Source organism: Macrotis lagotis, chromosome 3 (assembly GCF_037893015.1).
Source record: "Macrotis lagotis isolate mMagLag1 chromosome 3, bilby.v1.9.chrom.fasta, whole genome shotgun sequence".
NCBI lineage: Eukaryota > Metazoa > Chordata > Mammalia > Peramelemorphia > Peramelidae > Macrotis > Macrotis lagotis.
The window spans coordinates 81,362,471-81,381,483 of record NC_133660.1 but is presented as its reverse complement, the minus strand read 5'-3'; the positions used below and the strand labels follow the sequence as shown (position 1 = coordinate 81,381,483).

The window sequence follows — 19,013 nt, the reverse complement described above, 5'->3', positions numbered from 1 at the left end:
TCCACTCCACCCCACCCCCCCCATGTGAGAAGAGGAGCTGCAAAGGATGGGTGATATCACACTTATAACCTATGTTCTTACCATTTAAAGATTTGACAACTGAAGGTCTTTAAGGATACCATGTATGAGGTAAAGAGTTCTTGGTGGACATTGATTTACAGCAGGTCTAGTTAGAGACCAAGTGTGACATAGTGAATGTCTTTGTGACTTACTTAGCTTTTCCAAAATCCTGATCATGTGGTAGTTCACAAAATAACTGATTTTGTGCTTTGTTACCTGGAAAAATTTGAATTATCCATCCACTTATAGCTGAGCAATGCCCTTATCATCAATCCTTGAACCAATGTAGTTAACTAAAAAACAAACACCTTATGCTTCATTAAAACACACCAAATCAATAATACAACATTTTGAAAAAAAAATCAAAATTTATTAAGAATATTTTACATTTCACTCAAATATACTTACAACTCACTGGGGTGAATACAGTTATATTTACCCTTGCAGGCACCACTGGTATAGAAGTAACCCCCATATTCATAACACTCTCCTCTCTCCTTACCCCTATCCCATCCATTCATTATTATCTATAAATATAGCAAATGCTACTTTTTATTGTAAACAACAACAAAACACCCTTAATGAGGTTTGGATACAGTATTGCAGATTTTAATGTTGCTTTATAGCTTACTAAAATAGTATTCTACTGGTATTTCTTTTTTAAAACTATGTGATTTTTCACCAATTTTTTTCTAAATATTTATCTTTCATTTAATTTGGTGCTGAACTGGCCTCTCCCCTGGAGAAGAAGGATCAATTCTTAATTAATTACACAAGTATGCATGCTACCTGTCCTGAAATCTCCTGGATTCTTAAGTAGATATTTGTAAACAATGAGAACTCTTCTGATACTACTAGTAGTCAGTCTCTCAGGAGGAGGTGTGATAGATGAGTGACAGGCTTGGAGATCCTAATTTGGGGGAAGGCCCTGTTCACCCTAGATAAAACAACACCTATTGTTTTTTATTTCTTTAACAACCCCCCCCCCTTTTTTAACAAACCCTTTTTAAAGCTCTGAGTGGCTTTCTAAGTGTTTAGTATCCTTTGTAGGTTCTTGAGGGTCTTATCTTTCCTTTTCAGCATATTTCTTAGAATGCAAAAGTTAAAAAAAAACTCAACACAGGGAATTTCCTTTAATACAGTACAGTTCAGGTCCAAGATCTCTCCCTGCTATTCTTTTCAAAACATGACTCACAGTCTACAGTTATAAAAAAATAAACAAAGCTACAATAAACACTTTCCAGTAGATACTGAAACTAAGCCACTAAGCCAGACATAAGGAATATAGATCACAATTTACAGTAATTTAAATAATTCTTAAAAAGTCTGTATTTCTGTTTCTGTCTGAAGATTAGATTACATGAAAGGTAGAGGGTTTTTTGTTTTTGTTTTTATCCTACATCAAAAAAATAGACTAGCCAATGAAATCTAGACCATATGTTGTCTCAATACATAAAATACAAAGTATAATTAACATCAACCAATATAACTGAACATCCAAATAATAGATATCAAGCTAGAGTTATCTATACATCTTCCCTGAGGGTTCTCACACCGTGTTTCACCTTATTCCCCAGGATAGCTGGATAGGAAACATATAACATTCGAGAGAACAAACATCAGCATTTGCTATTTGAGACATGGAGGGTGAGCTTACTGCTTTATCGGTATTGTAGGAAGTCTTTCAGGAGCGTTGGGAGCTGGAGCTGGGGAACAAGATGTAGCCTTGCTCTTCCTATGCAGTTGCGGATACACAGTCGGCAAAGTTGGCACAGAGAGCTTGGGGTGGCTATAAATAAAGCAAAAGAGGGTTTTTTCAACCAAGGCTCATATAGATTTTCTGTGCTTCCACATTTTATCAGACTCTTCAACAAAATATTATACAACAGATGGAATGCTCTATGGTACATTTTATTGACAAGAGTTCCGTTTTCTGGATAAAAATTGCTTCTTGAAGCTGAAATAAAAGTGGTGGTTTAGATTCCCTAATTTCTGTCTTCTGAAGTACACGATAAAGAGTTAATTTTGCTCTTAGAAGTGAGGCTAGTATATAAGCCCAAAAAGAAAAAAAATGATTGTAAATGAACTCAAAGGGAAAATTTTCCAAAAATATTACTTTTTAAAACTGGGGAGAAGCATGTAATTTGAAGTGAAATTTGTTATAACATCTATATGTATGAGAGAAGGGGAACATGTGTGTGGTTATATTAAAAAAAATAGCATGAATAACTCCATTTTGCCTTTTACCTACCATTTTGTGAAGGTAAGTTTCAGGCACTGGTAAGTCACCTGATTTTGGAGATTTTGGAGAAGTCACAATTTGACCCCAATCCCAAACATGTCCCTATGTGTCATAAAACAACCCTCTTCTCCACCAATAAGAAAAATAGGTGTTTCAGTCCCTATAATTCTATATTTTAGTCCCTCCAAATTGTATATTAACAGTGTAGAAACTAATGGTCATTGGCCTATTCTATTGAGAGCCTTGGTCCTGGTTTGTCTCTGTAGCTGCAAATATTGCTAAATAAATCATTATCGGGATGTAACTATTTGGTTTCTTTCTTCAGTCTTAATAGTATAAACATAGATATATTTTTTTACACATAGCAAAAATGTTTCATCTTTGTATTTAGATTGAGTTGATGAGATTTCAGACATTGGAATGAAGATGGGTCCTATCTTTTTTTTTCTTTTGTTTGAAGTATTCCTAGCACCTAGTACATTTTGGGGTTGTAGGGGAGAGGTAAAACTTGGACCTGTGATTTTGCTGGTATGGGGAATTCCCTACACGTATACTCTTTCCAGTAAAACAAACTACCAAATTTAGATGCAACTTAGTCCATTCATAATATACAATCTTAGAGAATTACCTGGAAAGCACTTGAAGCATGTCTTTACCCTAGGTCTTCCTAACTGCAAGGTCAATTCTCTGGTCATTACTTTTGGCCTCTCATTTTGTAAATGTTTGTTGAATTAAAGCTGCACAAGTTTTCAGAAACTATGGGCAAGGACAAAAATAAATCTGCATGCTTTCTTTTTCCAAAGCTGAATAGAGTAGCCATAGAGTCCATATAGAACTGGATTCAAATCCATTCTCAGATACTTGCCACTTGTATGAGCCTGGACTGATTTGTCTCATTTCCTTATCTGTAAAATGGTGTTGATAATGGAATCTACTTCCTGAAGTAGTTGTGAAGGTCAAATGAAAAATAATAATTGTAAAGTACTGAACACTCTTATTACCACCATATGGAAAGAATATAGCAAAATAATGCAAGGAAAAATGAAAAACTCAAGGAATACAGTATCCACATTGATTATAAGTATTTTTAAAGGATACATGAGAGGACAATATAAATAAAGAGATTAGAAGAAAATTTAGCAAGCTTACAGGGTTGCATATTTAGAGCTAGAAGGGGATCAGCTACCCCCATTCAGTTGTCAGCCCTTTAAGAGCATGGACTGTGTCTTTTATTTTTTAAAAAATTTTTTTATCCACAGTTAATGTCTAGCCCAGCAGATGCTTCATAAATGTATTAGACTGACTGACCCCTCATTTTACCTATTAAAAAATGGATACCAGAGGCAAAGAAATTAGCCCCAGGTCATCTAGTTGAGTTAGTGATATTGATATTTTCATAATAAAAGCAAAGATTATCGAAGTCTTTCTTGAGTTAAATGAGAAAATCAATCAAGTCTTTATAGACACAGTCTGAACCAAACTATTTTCTCAGAAAAATAACCTACATATTTCCTAGAAATTGTGTTCTTTAGAAAATAATTCATAGACTTCTAAAGTTCTCATTTTTATGACAGAAAACAACTTATATTTCTTTTGTTTTTTAGGTTTTTGCAAGGCAAGGCCACACAGGTAATTATTAAGTGTCTGAGACCAGATTTGAACCCAGGTACTCCTGACTCCAGGGCCGGTGCTTTATCCACTGCACCACCTAGCTGCCCCAACAACTTATATTTCAACAGGGACACTTACTATTTAAAATAAAACAGCCATATTTTGTACCTTATTCCTCAAAATTATTTTCTTTCTTTCTCCAGCTCATGTCACATCACAACCCATTAAATCAATTTACATTTTAAAGACATTTAATTATAAAATGTCTGCATTTTTGCTTTAACTGATTTTTTTTTCTAAGTATATACCATTGTTGAAAGAGTTCTCTTCTGTGGGGTAGGAAGTGGGTATTCTACCTCTGTGTGACTTTGGGACTCAGTTTCCTTGGATCTCAAATTCTTTATCTACAAAATGAGAAGGATAAACAATAGGATCTCCAAGGTCATTTTCAGTTCTAAAATTCTTAGCATCTGTTACTTTTATGACTCATGTAATATTATAAGTAAGAAGATTAAGAAGAGAAATGAAGTCCATGTTGGATTTAAAAGGGGTTAAAAGAATCACAGAATCCCCAGATCTTTGAGTTAGATGGGATTTCAAAGACCATCTGATCCAACTTGCTACCCTCACTAAAATTCCCCCCCAATAATGAATTTAGAAAATGGCCATCTATTCTTTGCTCGGAGACCTTGAATGAGAACAAACACTTAGCTGGTTCTGGTTTGGGATTGCTCTAATTATTAGGAAGTTGGAAACATAGCCTTAATCCCTCATTCAGATAACAGCCTTTCAAATCCTTGGAAGACAGTTTTCATGTCTGCCTTAAGTCTCCTCTTCTATAGGCCATACAACAAGTTTGATCCTTCATCAGCATGGTCACAAGGATCTTCATTATTCCATTTCATCCTGTTTTGGATCCTTTCCTGATTATCAGGGTCCTCTCTCCTAAAAGGTGGTGCCCAGAGCTGAACCAAATATAGTTAAGATCGTTTAAGGAAAGAAATGAGTTAAGGTAAAAGAACAAACAATAATGAAAGGGTATATATATAGTAATGTATCCCATAATTATTAGACCAATCCCAATTTCAAGAGAATATTAACTTTTACAAAAGTTTTGTAATAGAAATCTTTTTGTTGAGTCATGTGTCCCTATTTTTTTATTCGGAAAATATGATCATTGAATATAGAAGGTTACAATGTCATCTATATTGCACAAGAGACTATAGCTGAGAAAATTGGAAAGATTCAGGATTAAAAAAATAAGACAAATTTCCTAGACAATATTTGCAAAAGGAAGGCTGTGGAATGTATTTTCCTGGAAAATCCTTAGGAAAGGATAGACTTTTCTTATTCTGTCTGAGAAGATTTTGGTGAAGTTTTTCTTACTCCAGCTGTACCAATCTAGATAACTCCTCACATCCATGTAAGCAGAATATTCTTAAGTGGTTAAGGACCATGTTGGCCATCTAAATTAACTTTCTATATGATGACTCTAAGGCAACTGAATGAAAATGTTGAAAAATGGTTCAAAATTCCCAAGTCTCTGATCCAATATGTGGCCAAAGGCTGCTGACATGACCTTCACAATAGTCCTCTGATACTGCTACCACATTGGCAGGCCCTTATCCCTATCCCTTCCCCCTTGGACTATTGCAATATCCTGCTCATGTGTCTCCCTGATCCAATTCATCCTCCATTCAGCCACTAAAATGATTTTCCTAGAATGCAAATTCAATAGTCATCATCCTATTCAAGAAATTCCAGTGGTTCCCTATTGCCTAAGATCAGATTAAATAAATTCTTTTTGTTAATTCAAAGCTCTTCATAACCTAGCCTTCTACCTTGCTAGTCTTTTATACCTTTCCCCTGCTACATATGCTTCAAACCAATGATTTTGGTTGAATAAGACACTTCATCTCTTGGCTCTAGGTTCTCAGGTTGTTTCTCATGTCTCACTCCTCATCTCTACCTCCTGGCTTCCCTGGGTTCCTTTAAGTCCTAACTAAAATCCCATTTTCTTCAGGGAGCAATTCCTAATCTTCTTAATTCTAATACCTTCCCTTCTTTTTTTTATCTTGTATAAAAAGCTTGTTTGTATATATGTGTTTGTAGTCAATGCTCCATTACATTGTAAGCTCCCTAAGAGCTGGAATTATCTTTTTGCTTCTTTTTATTTCCTCAGCTCTTAGCACAGTGACCAGTACAGAGTAATCACTTAATAAATGTTTTGTGATTGACTGATTGATTGATGGTTATAGCAAAGAATCTTTTCATGCTTTTAAGAGTAACATTTTTTTTCTCAGTATAGTCTCTGTTCAATTTCTCCCTGGAGCAACACCCCAGTGTTAGGTTTTTCATGATTTTGAAAGCTGCAAAATAAATCTCATCAAATTAATTTTCCTCCTTAATGAAATTCACATGCCCACACACATTCATATGAATAAACCAGGGACATAAAAATTCCAAACATTTTCAAGAGTGTACATATAAAAAAACTCCCTCCATCCTCCCTTACCTTCCTGTTGCAGTAGCATCCTCTCCACCAAGCTGCTGGGAGCAGCTACATCCACAGGCCGCTGGAGCTCTGTGTTTTTAGCATTGATGTCAGCTCCAAATTCAAGCAGAGCACCCACAATCTCTAAGCTGGACTGCTGAGCAGCAGCATGCAATGGAGTGTCCCAGTACTTGCCTTTCTGCACATCAGCACCTACATATGGAAAGGGAAGGGTGGAGAAAAGATTATTAAAATCCTAAAAGTATTTTATCCTTGTAACCTACAGTCCTAGGTCTATTTAAGCAAATAACTCTCTACAGAAATTATGGTCTATGTAATTTTACCAGATCAGGATTAAATGACCTTAGTAGTCTTTTATAAAATATTCCTCTTATTTCCTCTCCTATTAAGAATCAATCAGTCAAAAAATATTTATCATACACTTTGGGAAACCTACATAGATATATATGTGTGTATTTATATATAAATGCATGTCTATGTGTATATCCACACACCTCTGTTCAAGTTTTCTACTGCAACAGACTACAACATTATATTTTTCTATATTTTCAAAATAAACTATATTGCATGAAATCAACTTTCTAACATGAAGGAATTCACATGAATATGAATAAACTAGGCACTTAAATATGTGTTTACACATATGTATGTATTCCTTCGTGTATGCATACAAACTCACAAAACATATACTGACTAGATGGATAATAGACTTGGAACCAATATCTGGGGTCTTGAAAAAGGTTTACTTAAGGAAGTGGTACAGTAACTGAATCCTGAAAAAAGCCAAGGATCCTAAGTGATGAAAGAGATTAAGAGGGAGAGCATTTCTATTTGATCCTAGGGATAAGGGAGAGCCACTGGAGATGATCGAATTGGGAGGGTGGAATGACTTTGACACCTGTGTGGAGGGAAGATTGGAATGGGGAATTCCCACCTAGAAGACTTTTGCAAATAGCTTAATAGGTGCTGAAAACTTGAACCAGAGTAGAGGAGATGTATGTGAAAGGAACATATGTTCTAAAGAAAGAATCACAAGACTTAGCAACAGATTGGATATGTGAGGTGAGTGAGAATGAGAAGTTGAGGATGACATCAAGGTGGATAACCTCTATGAATGGGAAGATAGGCTGCTCTTAACAGGAATAAGAAAGTTCTAAATTGGTATAGGTTTTGGAGAGAAAGATAATGAATTTTATTTTAGATATTTTGAATTTGAGAAGCATAAGACATCCAGTTTGAATTGATCAATAGCAAGTGACACAACTAAAGACTCAGGAGAGTAGGACTGGATGAATAGATCTAGGAATTTTTTGCAAAAAAATGATAACTAAACTCACAAGAGCTGATCAGATCATCTCTAATATAGTACAGAAGTTCTTAATCTGGAGAGTCCACTGATTTCAAGAGATCTGAAAACTTGAATGGGGAAAAATATATTCTCATTTTTAGAAACCTAAAATTTCAGATTACCCCTAATTATCAATATAGCCAATTAAACCTTCTGAGAGGCCATAGATTTCACTGGGCTGTTAAAAGGACTTATGACCTCTCCCTGCCAAAAAAAGGTTAAAGAAACCCTGGTATAGAAGGAAAAGAGAAGAATGTCCAGGGAAGATCCTAGACCTTAATTTAGAAAGACCAAGGTTATCCTCTGCATCTAGGCCCATCATCAGTCATCTTGGTTTTCATCTTGTCATTGGTCCTTGATTCTGGAGGTAGTTCTGCCTTACAATTCATGCACAAGTCAAGACATCTCCTCATGATGTCATTGGTTCTCTTTGAGAATGAAGGACCTACAATAGCAGTAACAACTCAGTTAATGGATGAAGATCTAGCAAAAGAGACTGAGAAATAACATTCAGATATGTTGGAAGAGAGCCAAGAGAAGAGTCACAAAAAAACCCAGATAGGAAAGACCACCCAAGTGAAGGTGGTTCGTCATATCGGGTACTGCATAGATGGCAAGTAGAATGAGAAAAAAAGCCCTTCAGATTTGACAATTAAAGAAATCACTAGTAAACTTTGGTGGTGAATGATGGTGTTGGAAGCCATATGGAAAAAGTGAAGGCAGCTTTTTCAAGGAATTTGACTGAGAGAAGGAGAGTAGACATAGGAGAGTAGCTTTCTGGGGCAAAAAGGATTTAGTGAGGAATCTTTAAGGCTGAAAGAGACTTGACATAGAACCGTATTAAACTAGAAGTCTCACAGTGAAAAACAAGTCTTAATGATTTTTATATCTCCCTAGCACAGTGCTCTGAATGAAGTAGGTGCTGAATGATATTTGTTGATCTAAGTTGAATCAACCCCCCTCTTCATTTACAATATGGATTTTTTCCCCCTGGAAAACTCACAAAAAATGAGAATTTTAGACAAAAAAAAGTCTTTCCTATTTACTATGTTACTGTCTGGTTTAAGCTGATAAAATATAGACTTAAAATATTTTAATGTACTCGGTATCATATGTGGAAAAACAAACAATATTGCTATATTGAATATAAAGCATTATAGGAAAGCCAAGTGACAAAAACATTTAAGAGGAAGACTTGAATTTTTCAATTCTGTGATGCATAATTGAACGTCTACAACAATACACCAGCAAAGAGAGGAACCTATCAGTGAGTTCAGAACTCCATCAAAATATTTCATGGATAATGATGCAATGAAAAAGCTTAGGAAGGTAGAATCCAATTAAATATATATATGTATACTATTACTTTAAAATACTTTAATACTTGGGAGAGGATATGAGAGATAGAGTATCCAATCAAATCTGTCTTTTGCTGTGAATAGCAAAACTTATTTTGCCTTGGCTCCATGTAATCTATATTACATTAGACAGATCAATTTAAAACCATAGCTTGGCTTCAGGTATTTGGGACTATGAGAATAGATTATTTATTAGTTGTTGTTTAGTCATTTCAAGTCAGGTCCAACTCTTTGTGACCCCATTTGGGAGACAATTATGACTTTTGTCATTTCACAATATGGGTTTTCATGAATTAAAAAATTTTCCCACTTAAAGGTATAAATGTAATGATGATGATGATGATGATGATGATGATGATGATGATGATGATAGGCAGCTAGGTGGTATAGTGGATAAAGAGCTGGGCCAGAAGTTAAGAAGTCCATTTCAAGTTCCAAATCCCAATTTAGATGTTTACTAGCTATGTGACCCTAGACAAGTCCCTTAACCCTGTTTGCCTCATTTTTCTTATTTGTAAAATGATCTAGAGAAAGAAATGAAAAACTACTTCAGTATCTTTGTCAAGAAAATCCCATATGGGGTCACAAAGAATTGGACCTGACTTGAAATGACTAAACAAGAAAAAACTAATAACCAAAATACTAGAATTTATCAAGCGCTGGGCTATGTGCTTTGCAAATATCTTATTTGATCCTTACAACAATACTGGTAGAAAGTGCATTATTATCCCATTTTGCATCTGAGGTTAGAGGTTAAGTGACTTGCCCAAGGTCCCACAGCTAGTAGAGTAACTGAGGCTGGATTTGAACTCAGGTCTTCCTGACTTGTCCTTGAAAGGTGGTCTAAGAGTATAAGAAGATAATAGGGTTGGGGCATTCAGGAAAGGTTTTTCAGAGATTGGGAGACTAGGTCTTGAAGGAAATGAAAGGGCATTACAAATAAGAGAAATAGTAAGTGCAAGATAGCTAAGTTGGGCCTCAGGCAAGATCTATTTAGGATAGTGTGAACCCATTAGTTTGACTGGAGCACAGGATTTGTAGAAGGGAATAGTGGGAGATAAGTGACAATCTGAGACAAGGACAGCTTTGGCTGGGTTATACTCAAATCTAAGCAACTTTATCACTGCTTCTTTTCCCAAGCTGCCATGACCGGGGGATGGAGAGCTATGCCCCAAATCAGGATTTAATATAATGCATAGACATCAGCATACATTGTAAGAATGTCTCCACTAAAAAGTTGCTATTAAAATAAGGTGACAGGTGATATAGTGGACAAAACATTGGGTCTGGGGCCAGAAAGACCAGAATTTAAATATGACCTTAGATACCTCTTAACTTTCGGACCCTGAGCAATTCACTTAACTCCTAGCTCATAAAACTGGAGAAGGAAATGCAAACTACTCTAGGGTCTTTGCCAAGAAGAGCCATGGACATTGGTCTTCAAGGTCAGGATGCAACTGAACAACAGCAACAAAGGTTCAAAAGGAATATGGCTAAATTGCTAAAATGCAAAGTAAATAGATATGGATTATACATACACATATAGATTTATACACATGCATGTGTGTTATATGCTTATATACATATATATCTTTATGCAAACACATTAAAAAAAGTTACCTGCATAAAGAAGCTTTTGGATACAATGGTATTGCTGAGCCACACAAGCCACATATAGAGGGGTTCCTAGGTGAGGAATGTCTTGGTCAACATCTATACCCCAGGATATTAGAGCTTCTAGGCATTCACCATGGCCTGCCAATATAAAATATGGAAGAGTTTACTCTCCTTCTGAAGAATGTGTCTTCAATGCCCACCTTGTCTTTTCTTGGAGCCAAAAAATACATCACATTCTCTGAACTGGTCTTGCTTGAATCTGGGGAGGGAGGGCATACCTCTACTGGCTGCCTCATGCACTGGGGAGGGGAGGCAGGATTCCAGTTGAGCCTTGGCACCGTACTCCAACAGAAGCTCAGCACAGCTGGCACTTCCCCGGGAACAGGCATTGAATAATGGAGTCACACCATCGATTGTAGTTGCATTCACCTACAACAACAAAACAAGAGCAAGCCGAGAAGGGGGCCATCAAAATAAAATAGGATTAAAAACAATTGTCATAAAAAACTATAAAAAACTGACTACCCTTTTAGAAGAATGAGGACCTTTTTTAGAAACTTGAGAACTAGAAGGGATTGATTTTCTAACGATAAGGTGCTTGCTGAGAACAGAGGCTATTTAAAATTCTTGTTATTTTCTTTTTTGTTTTTGTTTTTTGTTTCTTAACCTGCAGGGTCAAGAAAACGGGATCAGGGATAATGGCAACGATTTCAGCTGGGCATGATACTGAACACTCTTTCCATCCCTGATATATTCCCTCTTCTTGTGTATTTAAACGTCAAAAAATATATTTTAGAGTTACAGTTGTAAAGGCCAATTTTAAGGTTAACTTTCTCAACAACCCAGGATTGATTGACAGAACAATGAGAATGCAGCTATTTCTGAGTCAAGGAGAAGAATCTGGTTAAGTGACTTGCTCAGGGTTACCTAGTTAAAAGTGTTGAAGGTTAGATTTGAATTCATTACTTCTTAACTCTGAGTCAAAGAGAAGAAGGACCTGGTTAAGTGACTTACTCAGGATCACCTAACTAAAAATTATAGGTTGTTAGATTTGAACCCAGTACTTCTTAACTCTAGGTCCAGTTCTCCATCACTGCAGGTGGAACTGAATAAGTGGGCTTCTGAAAGTTAGAAAAGTGAGATTAATGTATTCTAGGGAGAAGAAATTGCATAAGCAAAACACCAAAAAAGTACAGGGAGCAGCTAGTAGTCTGGAAGAAAAGAAAATATCCTATTGCTGGTGAAAGTAAGTGAGGGATCAGAACTCAGGTAGCCTTGAATGCTGAGCTAAGGAATTTTCACTCCCTTCATGAAGCATATGGGAGCCACTAATTTTAAGCAGAAAAGTGCTATGATCAGTCAAACATTAAGAGGAATGTAGCAATAAGCCACAGCAAATGATTGGAGAATGGAGGGGCTTCAGGATGTTTTCAGGACAGATATTTATGGGGGCAGCCAGCCCTGGAGTCAGGAGGTCCTGAGTTCAAATCCAGATTCAGACACTTGATATACCTACTAACTTAACCTTAAGCAGGTCACTCAACCTCATCACCTCACCAAAAAACAACTGCCACAAAAATCCCAAAACAGATCCTTACGTTGGCTCCAGCTTCCAGAAGTGTCCTGGCACAGGCGACATGATCTCCCAGACAGGCTTCATGCAGCGGTGTGATGTGGTCTATTGTCACCGTATTTACATTATATCCCTAAATGTGAGACAAATAACTTTCAAAGATGAGATGGAAAGAATGTGAGTCAAGCCACTTAATAAACACCGCAGCCGAGAGGACCAATTTGAAAGAGAGTCTGAGATGTTCAAGGTGCAATGCAGTAGGATTGTTTTGTCTGAGAAGGAAGAATATTTGACGAAACATTTAAGTTGGGTCAGTGGGCATAGCAGGTGTCCCACCCACTCCACCCCCACTAGACTGAGCCCTCATTACAACTTGACACCTATAAAGATAGCACTTTTCAAACACTTTTCAAACCAAGATGTGACATAGGATTAAATCTAAATAGGATGCTGATACTTGGAGGGAAAAAAAATACCATCACAATATCACCCTGGTGTTTTTAACTATAGCTAACAGAATGGGATGCAGCTCTGTAGATCCTCTAAGGATCTGTTGAAAAGTAGAAATGTTTAATTATTTAGAAGGAGGGAGCACTTCTATGCCCTTCAGCTGTGTGTGTGTATATATATATATATATATACATATATATACATACATACATATATATGTATATATGTTATAGTGCCTTTAAATGCAATATAAAATAATCTTAATAAAATTTGACATTTTTCCAAAATGATGTTTGGAAATCTTTGTGATTCTCTACCTTTTTTCTTCCCCCCCCCCCCCCAGGAGGTGAGGAGAGAGTGCTTCTTGGTAGATGTTTCTTGTTTGGTAATGGGCTATAAGATCTAATAATGGCGCTTCAGGCAACCAGGGTGTGAGAAAAGCTCCTCCGCATAGTCCATCCTTTTTTCAAATATGATAAAGGCAAAATAACTCAAACCACAACAATCAGCAAAACTTATTCAGAATAACTGTAGCCTGGGTGTCTTGCTTTGTTGAAAACTTACTCTTAGAGGCCCAAAGCAACGATCAAAACCCGTTCTGGATTTCCTTTATGAAGTGTCATGTAACTGATTTGCAATCATAGAATTTAAAGAGGAAGGGATTCATGGGATCATCAAAGTAGAACAAGAAGGGACTTTCAACCCAATCTGCTCCAAAACCCTTATATTTTATAAACGAGGAAATTGAAACCCAGAGATGGAAAGAATTGACTCAAAGTCACACAAGTGATTTCATCAAGAGTCGAGGGAGGACAGAACCCAGTTCTCTTGACTCACTTTTGATGATCCTCTTTCTATACCTGTAGGGCAGCTATCTAGAAAATAGAATACTAGGCCTTGAGTCAGGAAGACTCTTTTTCGAGGGTTCTGATCTGACCTCAGACACTGACTAGCTGTATGAACTTGAGCAAATCATTTAAACCTCTTTGCCTCAGTTTCTTCATCTGTAAAATGTCCTGCAGAAGAAAATTGGAAACCACTCTAGTATCTTTGCCAAGAAAACTCCAGCCTGAAATGACTGACCAACAACACCTCCATACCACAGTTATTTTCTCAGAATTTCAGCAAAGATTAGTCCAGGCAGAGCCTACTGATAAGGAAGATTAGCTCTATAAAAGTAGTGAAAAAACAAACTATACAACAACAACAACAACAGCAATCCTTAATGTTAAATGAGAACAGAAAAAAGTCCTTATCAGGTAGTCACACGGCTATCCTAAGAAAAAAATATAATATAGACTACAAACATCCTTCTGGTTGTCTTGTGACGCACACCATCTTCTAACCTAACATTGCTGCCTTTATCTTATTCCTAGTAGCAGGAGACACTATGCTAGGATCAATCATTTTCAGAAAGGAAGAAGAAATTTTCAAAATGGTGGAAGAACCAAAACTGGAAGGAGCCCCAGTGTCTCCTTTATTTTATAGATTAAAAAAGTGAATTCCAAATACCTGTGTATTGTCCACAATACATAGATTAATAATAATGAGAGTCTGACCATATCTGCAGTGTTGTTTTTCCTCTTATTACTATCTCTTTCTCACTGGCATATGGCAGTGTGGGTTTAGGATTCCCCATTCTTCCATCACATTAATTCAGGATTTCAGTAGGCAAGTATGGGGAGGGGTTCCAAAATTGCCAAATACTATAACCACATTTTTCAATAGATACCTCACACATGCTAAGGAGTATCTTAAGCTGAGTCTCCTCTTTAAAGAACCATGTGACTCTTTCTAGAGAAACTACTGACCTATTATGGGTTCCTTTGTCTATCTAAGTATCATGTGTAGCAACATCTCCATGAGGGTTTTCCATATTTGGAAGTGGTAAAGACTTTAGGAATTATCTACATCAATCCCATCATTTTATGGGTGGAAAAAGAGCTGATGATGCTGAAGGTAATGGGTCACTTAAGATCACACAGCTAATTATGGCTAAGTCAGGACTAGAAAGAACCTTATTCCACATGGTCTCCTTAATGTTCGAAAAAATGACCCAAGTGGCAGAGTGGTACAGTGGGAGGAGTATTGGAGTCTAGTGACATGGAATCTGACGTTTGTTAGCCCTGTGACTGGGGGCACAACAGGCTCTCTAAACCTCAGAATTGTTAAATAATGAATGCAGCCAACCAACTTCACAGGGTTGATATGAGGAAAATGTAAAACTTAGAGTGCCAGGTAAAGTAGTTATTAAAAATAACAGCAAATATTTTAAGGTTTGCAGAGCACTTGATATCTAATATCCCACTTGGTCCATATTACTGGTTCCATAACCCACTGGTTAGCATTATTACTTTCATGGCACAATAACTTTAATATCTTCCCGAGGATGACACTGTTTTAAAAACCTATTTATGACTCTCATAAGATTTCTATTGTGCCATCTCTTTACCACCATTCTCCCAGTCACTCAAAATCACAACCTTGATATCATCATCTTCATCTCTTTGGTCACTCTCACACTTCCCCACTCCTACTCCCCCACCCCCATAAGTTTCTCCTCTATTTAGCTGCCAAATTTTTCTAAATGTTGTTCTGACCATGTCAACCCACCCTCTCAATAAATTATATTCCTTCCCAATCAAATATAAAATACCTATTGCTACCCTCTCACCTTTCCAGTTTCTTACACTTTCCAACCCCTCCTCTCTCTTTTCCCATCCCATTGCCTCCACGTACTCTTTGATTCAGTGACACTGGTCTCTCTGTTCTAACAAGACTCCTGAGTCTGAGTGTTTTCTTTGGCTGTCTCCCGATTGTGGAATGCTTTTTTATCGCTGCCTCCTGACTTTCCTGGCTTCTTTCTAGTCCCAGCTAAAATACCCCCTTATAATAGGAAACCTTTCCTGTTCCCCTCAATTTTGTGACTCCCCTTTGTTGATTATTCCCAATTTATTCAGCTTGCTTGTACATAGTTGTTTGCACGCTGTCTTCACAACTAATCTGTAAACTTTTTACACAACTTATGATCTGACCATAACTCTGTTCTCACAGTGACTCCTAACTTTCCACCAATAGTGTATATGTGTGTGCTGTTTTTTTCCCATAGCCTCTCTAATATTTTCTTTTTTTTTTAATCCTGGAGATCAGGGACTATCTTTTTATCTTTTTTTTTAATCTCCAGAGCTCTATGCAGTGTCTAACACAAAGTAGGCACTTAACAAATATCTACTGATTGATTGAAGATGTGAGAACGTGTGCTAATACCTACACTATGGTTAAAGCTGATATAGAAGCCTAGATTATAAGCTCCTGGAAAACAGGGGCTGAAGAAGTTAGACAATTATTTACTGAGAAGAGGATATGGAGGTCTCAGAAGATGACAAGCTCATTAAATATCAAATCTACTAAGTGACCTGACAGTGGGACCATAGATTTTGACCATTAAAAGCATGATGACTAAAATCAAAAAAGAAAAAAAAATAATTCTATTATATTTTGGCTTGTTATACCTAGGTACTCGAGGATTAATGCTGGGCTTGGTAGTCAATAAGACCTGAGTTTAAATCCTGCCTATGAGGCTTAACTGTGTGACCTTGGCCAATCACTTACTACTCTCTCAGCCTCAGTTTCCTCCTAGTTCTCGTGAGGATCAAATGAGAGAATAATGAGAAAATAAAATGCTTTGTACACCTTAAATATCTATAAATGTTAACTAATGCTATTATTGCTGTTGATGGTTGACCAGATGGAATCTGGAATACTACACAGAGTTCTAAATGTCAGATTATAACAAATACAGTCACTGATAAACTGCAACACTCTAGTAGACTGGTTTAGGATGGTAAAGGGACTAAATATCATGTTTTAGAAGGATTGGTTGAAAGAATAAAGGATATTTAATTCAAAGAAGAAAAGAATTAGAGAAGGAAGAAAGAACATGACTTTTTTTTTAAATATAAAGAAGAGCTATCATATGGAATCATGGATTAGATTTGGGATTTTTTTGGCCCTAGAACACTCAAAGAAGGCTAGTGGATGGAAGTTACAGAGGCAATTTTAAGAGAATAAAAAACTTCCTGATAATCAGAACATCTAAAGCTTGTTTGAAGAAGGCCAGAGTTCATCACTGAAGCAGAGACTGGATGAGCACTTAGGAAGGGGTTTTCTGTTCTGAGAGAGGTTAGACTAGATCAGTCAATCATCATTTATTAAGCATCTATTAAGTCCACTGTGCTGAGGGTTGAGGAATACAAAAAAAGGTAAAAGTCAGACCCTGCTCTCAAGGAGCTTACAATCTAATGCAGGACCTTACCTGCAGCCCCTTCAGACCTTCGGAGACCATGATTCTGAATGTCCTTATCAGCCCACCATAATGAAAATACTCAAGAAGGTTCTTCAACATGTGGAAATAAGGATCTGTTTTATAGAGTCATCTCATTTTTTTTACCTGTGATAGTAAAGTCTTCAAAGCAAGAAGACGGCCTTGACTTGCTGCTTCATGGAGTGGTGATCGATCTGCCCATGAACCTATGGGAAAAAAAAACACCAACAAACAAAAGCCCATGAGTAACATTAATTCCCCTGACTTTTGCATTATCCCCAATGAAGGGTGGATTTAGGGAGCAATAAAGGGCCTTTACAGGGCCTAGGGATCCTGGGATCAAGCTATTCCAAGTGTGCTATAACTTTCTGGATATGTTTCCAAACTGAGAAGGATCAGCCAGGACCAGACCTGTTTTGCTAGGAGAAACATCAGAGTGACATCTCCTGAACATTACCAGAGGGAACTAATTTTGATGATGAATTCTCAGTTGTTAAGAAATAATGATTCTACAGGAGAAGAGTGGTTCCCTACAACATTTCATACTGATTAAAAAACAGAAAATAGATCAATTAGAATAGACTAGGTGAAAAAGAATCAGAAACAACGAAACTCAATAACTCAGAGTTCAACAAAATTTAAAATATACATAATGGGTTTTAATGGGTTAAAGGGCCTTCATCTTGGTAGTCAAGAAGACCTGAGTTTAAATCCTGCCTCTGAGACTTAGCTGTGTGACCTTGGGCAATCATTTAACTACTCTCTTAGTCTCAGTTTCTTCCCAGTTCTTGTGAGGATCAAATGAGAGAATAATGAGAAAATAAAATACTTTGTCCTTCTTAAAATCTATAAATGGGAAAAAATTTGATTATTTGATAAACTGCTGGGAAAACTGGAAAACAGTCTGGCAGAAATTAGCTATTAAAAGCAACATCTTATAACATCCTACAATAAATTCAAAATTGATATATGACCAGAATATTAAAGATCATACCATAAAAAAATGAAAAGCAGATAATATTACTTTTTACAACTATAGGTAAAAGGCAAATTTTTACCCAGTCAAGGGATTGAGGCAATTACAAAATACAAAAAATTTGAATTACATAAAATTGAAAAGCGTCTTTTTGCAAGAACAAAGGTAATACTATTGAGAATAAGAAGAGAAGTCAAATGGGGAAAATATTTGTATTAAATGTCTCTGAAAGGATCTGGTATCCATGATATATAAACAGCTAAAAGAAATATAGTAAGATCAAAAGCCACTCAGTAATAAATGCATAGTCAAAAGAAAAGAACAAATATTCCTTAAAACAGAATTGTAAATTACTAAAAATCAAACAAAAGTATTAATGATAAAAGAAATGCAAGTTAAAACAATACCTCAAATTTCACCTTATATTCAGCAAATTGTTGTACAAGGTGACCCAAAGGTGTAAAAATGTGATAAAAGTGGTAATTAATCAATGTTGGAAGGGCTATAGCCCTATAGAAAGACAGGTATGCTACTACTACTACTACTACTACTACTACTACTACTACTACTACTACTACTACTACTACTACACTGTTCATTGATCCAATCACTCTGGTAGCAAATAATAATCATCTAAGAGAAAGGATGTACTCTTGGAACCAAAGACAATGACAAAAACAAAGGCCCCCAAGTGCACTAAAATGCTTAGAGATGGTCTTTTGTGATAGCAAAGAATTATAAACAATTAGAAGTCCATAGTAGGTGTGATGTAGAGGAAATGTTAGTCAGAAAAAATGTTGAGGGGGTGGCTAGGTGGTGCAGTGAATAGAGCACCAGCCTTGGAGTCAGGAGTACCTGGGTTCAATCCGACCTCAGACAGTTAATAATTACCTAGCCATGTGGCCTTGGGCAATCCACTTAACCCTATTGCCTTGAAAA

The 19,013-nt window shown here is 36.5% G+C and overlaps 1 protein-coding gene across 4 annotated transcripts in view; it reads right to left on the bottom strand.

Moving 5' to 3' along the window:
* Window positions 1–408: 408 nt before the first annotated feature.
* The window catches only part of ASB5 (ankyrin repeat and SOCS box containing 5), an 83,488-nt gene continuing 64,883 nt past the window's right edge, over window positions 409–19,013 (bottom strand). For all 4 annotated transcript variants that reach the window (XM_074228927.1, XM_074228929.1, XM_074228928.1 and 1 more), the window contains 6 exons: window positions 17,225–17,304; window positions 12,350–12,457; window positions 11,030–11,180; window positions 10,755–10,889; window positions 6,429–6,620; window positions 409–1,849 (listed from right to left, as the gene is read on the bottom strand). In XM_074228927.1, the coding sequence (XP_074085028.1) occupies window positions 1,722–1,849; window positions 6,429–6,620; window positions 10,755–10,889; window positions 11,030–11,180; window positions 12,350–12,457; window positions 17,225–17,304 (794 nt within the window). In that variant the 3' untranslated portion in view covers window positions 409–1,721. The remainder of the gene's footprint in view (window positions 1,850–6,428; window positions 6,621–10,754; window positions 10,890–11,029; window positions 11,181–12,349; window positions 12,458–17,224; window positions 17,305–19,013) is intronic.